This window comes from Gobio gobio, assembly GCF_949357685.1.
Source record: "Gobio gobio genome assembly, chromosome: 10".
NCBI classification, from domain to species: Eukaryota; Metazoa; Chordata; class Actinopteri; order Cypriniformes; family Gobionidae; genus Gobio; species Gobio gobio.
In genome coordinates this window covers 26,119,927-26,125,564 of record NC_137116.1, presented here as the reverse complement: position 1 = coordinate 26,125,564, position 5,638 = coordinate 26,119,927, and the positions used below count along the sequence as shown (strand labels likewise).

Genomic DNA, 5,638 nt, shown 5'->3' with positions numbered 1-5,638 from the left:
TGAAAACAGTTCATAGTAAAACCACCACTGTAACAATATTAAACAATACAATACAATATTAACAATATTAGAACATGATTTAACAAAAACACATTACACAAATAAAACAACATAAATATGGAATAAAACTATTTAACAAATATAATTGTATTATATTTGTTACGTTTGTGCTTGAAATAACTGTTACTATCTTTAATTGGTCTTGTTATTTTGCATTTTAGGCTTATTTTAAGCATGTATTTAAGTATGTGTGTATTCTGCACATGTATTTGTTGTGAGCTAGGGTAAGGTGTAATTGTTTAGCTTTTATATATACACACACACACACACACACACACACACATATAGTAATTTGTACTATATGTAGTATGTTAGTATGGTAGTATGCTACTACCTTGAAAGTGATAACGATGTTTCTTTAGATATTTGACGATAATGGCGGTCTGCTTTCGGTGACGTTCATCATGAAGCTGCGTGCGCGACCAAGTAGAGTCAGCGCAGCTCACAGCGCCATCCGCTGGTGAAAGAATTACAACATGATGCCCCAGCAGCTGCTGTATGTTGGGCTTTTTTGCAATGTATATGCCGGTTGTTTTGAACGAGCTGTAAAAAACGGGGACATTTCTGGAAAACGTCCGCCTGGTAATTGTAGAGATATCTAGCATTTCTGAGTGATGATGATGCAGAGGAATCACTGAATCAAAGTTTTGAACTGATTCAATGAAACAGATTCAGACTTTTTATTAAAGAAAACGTCCAAATTAAGTTCATAACTATTCAATAAATGTGTTTAGATCGATGCGCGGTCACGTGCTCTGCTCATATGAATGATTTGAGTTGTAGTTGCTATGGCGACGCATGTTATGAACATTGTTATGAATTGATTCTGATCTCATATGCAGGCGCACTGATCGCGATCTGTTGTTGAGAGAGACGAGGCGAATTCAAAAACTTTTGCAGAATATTTTCTGTGCTGACTGAGATTTTGAAGCTGTTCGGACGATTCCTGAGACAAGTTTTATTCTGGAAGAACAACGCAGGAGATATCCTTTACACAGAGTTATATTTTTGAGTTTTAGTTCTTATTATTTATATAGTGCTATCTTATTGTTCTTTTCTTATTTTAGGAGTTTCAAATTTTATTTCTTTTTATTTTTTTATTTTTCTGGGAGGAGTATTTTTGAGGAGAGTTTATTGTATTGTATTGTATTGTGTTGTGTTGTGTTTTGTGTTTTGTGTTTTGTATTGTTTTTATTCCAGATTGGAGGAGGATGTCGATGGCGAATATGATGGGTGAAACAGGAGGTGAGTGCTTTAGGTGTTTCATTTGTTTATGGGATGTTATGTTTCTGAAATATTCCAGCCTCTCCAAATCCAGGAGAGCCACTTTCTCTCAGACGGCTGGTCAGGAGGTTTGGAGACCCTGTTCTGTTCTGATGACCGACCCAGACACAGATCCAGGAGCTTCCTACACATTTAGCACTTCTGTCTTCTGAGTTTTGTGTTTCTGTGTCCACAGGTCAGACGGACAGGAAGAGGGAGTGGCAGAGCGGCAGCCGGGAGAGCCAGGACGATGGACGTCCATCCACTCCATCTAAACTCTTACGCAGAGGTCAGAATAGGCTTTTATTGAAGAAGTTATTGCTCAGTTATCAAATAATGTGTCATTGAAAATAGAAAGTTGAAAAATAAATTGACATTGATTATTAATATGATAAGAAATATCTTCACCAAGCATCATGTCCATATCATCTTTGTCCCTCTCTGACAATATAGTGAGGTGGTTCTCTAGAGAGTCGTTGAGCCTCAGCAGCCGAGGCACGTACATCGTCGAATGGAGTGGCGATCGGTCGGATAGCCTAAGCGAACAGGGCAGTTCCAGCGACTGTTGTTTGTCCAGGTCCGACAGCCTCGAAGAGTGGATGTGCCCTCCGCTGCCAGGTCAAGTTCCCGTCGAGCCAACGGAGACTTCAAATGGCCTTATGGAGGCTTCACCAGTGAACAGGAGCTCAACAGGTGAGACTGAAATAAAGCTGGGCGGTGTAAAGTGTACAGATGGAGATTTTTGCTATTTCATATTTCATTCTGACAGTCACAGTACAGTCACATTTAATTTCCTTTTGCTGAAATTTTCTTTCTGGAATCAAAGGGGTGGTTCCGTGGTTTTTTTCTAAGCTTGGTTGTGTTAATGGGGCGCAGTATAACATGTCTTAATACTTCTTTTTTTTTAAAACGCCGTATTTTTATTCTTATATTTTACCTTTATTCCACACCGCTGTCTCCACTGTCCTTTGAGCGGCTCGTTTGCTTCCTGCTTCTATGAAGCCCATCCCTCTGAAAAACGCAATGGTCTTAGATTGGTTAGATGGCCAAATGTAGTTTGTAGTTCTGCAACAGCTCTCTCTCTCTTTCGTAATGACTGCGACGTGGCCTCGCCCACTTTGTTGCGTGTTCACGGGGGCAGTGTTTATGTTAATAGCAAGGGTTTATGATATCAACAAACCGGGAAGAAGCTTGTTGTAGTCCAAACCGGCCGTTTTTGTAGGCAATAAACTGCCATAACTTTAAAAGACAATATCTAACTTTCAGCGCTGTAACTTTGCAGATACTGTTTATGCTCAAGCAGCAACATTACACACTAACTAAAGTTAAAAAAGTGAAATCGCATGCAACCACCCCTTTAACAGTAAAATGTAAGTTATGTCATTATATCACAGCCTAATTTGGCGTCAGAGATGTTTCTAATAATTCAGTTTTGTTTTCTTCATTTCAGAAAAACCTGCCGATTGTAAGAAGAGGAAAGGAGATCGTTCTTTCTTCAGGAACGTGTGTCAGGCTATGAGGCGCTCGCTCCTCTGCTGTTGTCTCGGTGCTGAGGATGTTGTGGAGCCGTTTGTTCCTCCAGCGGATCTGGAGCCAGAGCCCGATCCTGGTCCATCATCACCTGATCCAGATCCCTCCGGCGTCCAGCCAAATAACGGTCAATCCGCAGACATTATTCCTCCAACATTGTTTTAAACAGTATTATTATTTTCTTGTTTGCACTGATATTTTAAATATAAAACAAAGGATCTAGCAAGCTCATATATTTCTCATATTTTGTTTTTCAGACTCCTTTGAGACTCTCTATAACGTGGGAGAGATGATTGGATCCGGAGGATTCGGAAGACTGTTTTTTTTCCTCTGATTCCTTGGCTCAAGCCGATTCGATTGCACATATGACGTTTTATAATTTGACGATGATTTTCCCGCCATTTTTAATTAACCTACTTTTGCGAACTCCTCCGAGGAATTTTCACAAACATTTTACCAGATCATCTTCAGACCATGCTGACAAAAAGTTATGGAATTCAAGTTGATTAGTTAAATCGTTTTTCGATAAACGCGCAAACAAATTTTACGTAGCTGTTGCAAAAATACAAAAGGCAATATCTCCGCAACGCTTTATCGTATTCAAACCAAACTTGGTACATGTCATCACAAGCATGACCTGAGGCAACATGGAGCGTTTCGGCGCAGGGCCACCTACTGGTCCAGAGATTCCAAAAAATTGCTATTTTTGCTTATAACTTCTGAACCGTCTGTCCAAAAATCAAAGTGGTCTCGTTAGATTCAGGACGGCATGCTGAGTCGTCTGATATAAAAATTTTTTTAAAAGAATAAAAATAATTCTTTTTTTCAAACGCTTATAACTTTGGGTGTGGTTGACTTATTTTCATGGGAGTAATGTTTTTTGTCTCCTGAATCCTTGCCGAGTCCAACGACACCAGACTTGCCAGGTTTCGGCCTTTGGTTTGTGCAGCGTGGTAATTTAGCGTTTATAAAACGTTAGCTGATATCTTCAAACCCACTCGTCCGATCGAGACGAAACCAGCATCAGAAGTTTGGAAACAAAGGTCGATAGCTATAAGTTAATACCCAAATGTCAAAATATTGATAGTAAGGGGTAGTACAATCCAATCAAAGTCAGGTGTCAGTAATTTTTTATGTGTTTTTTCAAATAAAAAGTCTATAACTCCTAAACAAAACAAGATATTTTCACAAAAATGTACACACATATGTATGGGCTCACTCCGAAAACACATAAAAACTATTGTAGGATTGTGCCTCTTGGTGGCGCTATAATTAAACAAAATATGAAATTGGCTCTATACAACTCAATGTTTTAATGTGGGGTTTTAACATTTTTGCTTCAAATGTCTTCACTAATTTTTTCATTTGGTCTGCTGCGAGCTTCCTTATTTGCTTTTGTTGCACTTGGCCCCAGTATTGCTGCTTGCAGCCATATTTAAACTAGCATTTGCTCATCAAAGATTACTCCATTGGGTTCTGACCTCATAGGGGAGGGAGAGAGCCTGGGATGTATGTTTTATCTTTATTGTTTTGAGCTCTGTACATGCTAATAGATGTAAATAATATATGTTGTAGGTTGAAATGTCATGAAGGTTTGTTTGTTTATGCTTTGTCACCTGTTTGTAACTTATAGGTTTTCCCCTAAAATTATGTTTTTCATTTTTTCAGACAGCCATTTTAGGGCAGGGAGGTAGTGTGAAGGAGAGATTTAATCTCGTTTGTATTTTTTGGTCCTGTACATTGGCATAGCCAACTTACATTCGTGTATAGCAAATTTATTTTCCTCTGTATTATTTTTCTTAAAACCACTCTGGACTGTGCATTTTTGTCCCTGTCACTTATTTTACACCTCTGTCCGCTGGTACATCCTGACAATAGTGTCTTATATGTGACCTGATGACCCCTTTGAATAAAAGTATCATTTGTTTGTTGAACCCACAGCCTTGCAAAGTACACTTCTTTTATTTATTTTTATTTTATTGGTTTATTTGATAGGGATTATGCATATAAATGAACATTGTTGTATAAAAATACATCATGTAAATATGCCAGAATTAGTCAAAATAACTACTTTTCATCTGCAGTCCCTAGGCAGGTAACATAAGACTAACAAGAAGACAGCCCACAATCAAACAGCATTCATTCACTATAGAGTAAAATATACACATAATAATGACATATACATTGATAAAACAAAAAACAAAGACACATAATGGCAAAGACATTGTTCATCCACCTCTATACTGCATTCAATAAACAGTGAAAATGTATGGGTGATAAATGTGTGAGTACATGTCTGGTTTTCTAGAAGCAACTGTTTTAAGTGAGTTTTAAAGGTTTTCAATGTAGGACATTCTCTTATTGGAAGGGGCAAACTATTCCAGAGTTTTCCGTCTATTACTGACAATACGTTTTGTCCAAAAGTGGTGCGCCTAAATGGTATCACACTGTCCCCTTTCACAGAGGCCTGTGTACTCAGTGGTGGAAATGGCCGAAATTCACTACGTTTTTTTTTTTTTTTTGAGTTGCACAGTTTAAGAGGTCACAAAAACCTTCTAAATAAATTGTCCCCAGGTTAAATAAATCTGTTGAATGTTTTGGATGGTTACTGTACATCTCAGTTTAGTGCTTTGAAAATGAACAATTAAACATGTAAAGGTGAATCTAGTTGTAAGGCAGTTATATATTTATCGATTAAAAAAAGTAACTAATTAATCGCACATTCAACATCTGCGTTTTTAATATTTTTTCATTGTAATAATTCCACAGTTACTCTCTAAACTTA

The 5,638-nt window shown here is 37.8% G+C and overlaps 1 protein-coding gene across 1 annotated transcript; it reads left to right on the top strand.

The window, feature by feature from the left end:
• Positions 1-1,010: 1,010 nt before the first annotated feature.
• On the top strand, positions 1,011-4,791 carry LOC307132550 (uncharacterized protein). Its single transcript, XM_079826943.1, has 5 exons — positions 1,011-1,305; positions 1,520-1,612; positions 1,777-2,016; positions 2,774-2,980; positions 3,111-4,791. Exons 1-5 carry the CDS (start codon positions 1,272-1,274, stop codon positions 3,185-3,187), a joined length of 651 nt encoding a protein of 216 aa, XP_079683069.1. The 5' UTR covers positions 1,011-1,271; the 3' UTR covers positions 3,188-4,791.
• The last annotated feature ends 847 nt before the right edge of the window (positions 4,792-5,638 follow it).

Excerpts from the sequence above, each read along its gene's own strand:
- LOC307132550 (XM_079826943.1), top strand. The coding sequence starts at position 1,272 with ATGTCGATGGCGAATATGATGGGTGAAACAGGAG. Across the intron at positions 1,613-1,776 it reads ATCTAAACTCTTACGCAGAG|TGAGGTGGTTCTCTAGAGAG; the intron begins GTCAGAATAGGC and ends CTGACAATATAG. Across the intron at positions 2,017-2,773 it reads AGTGAACAGGAGCTCAACAG|AAAAACCTGCCGATTGTAAG; the intron begins GTGAGACTGAAA and ends TCTTCATTTCAG.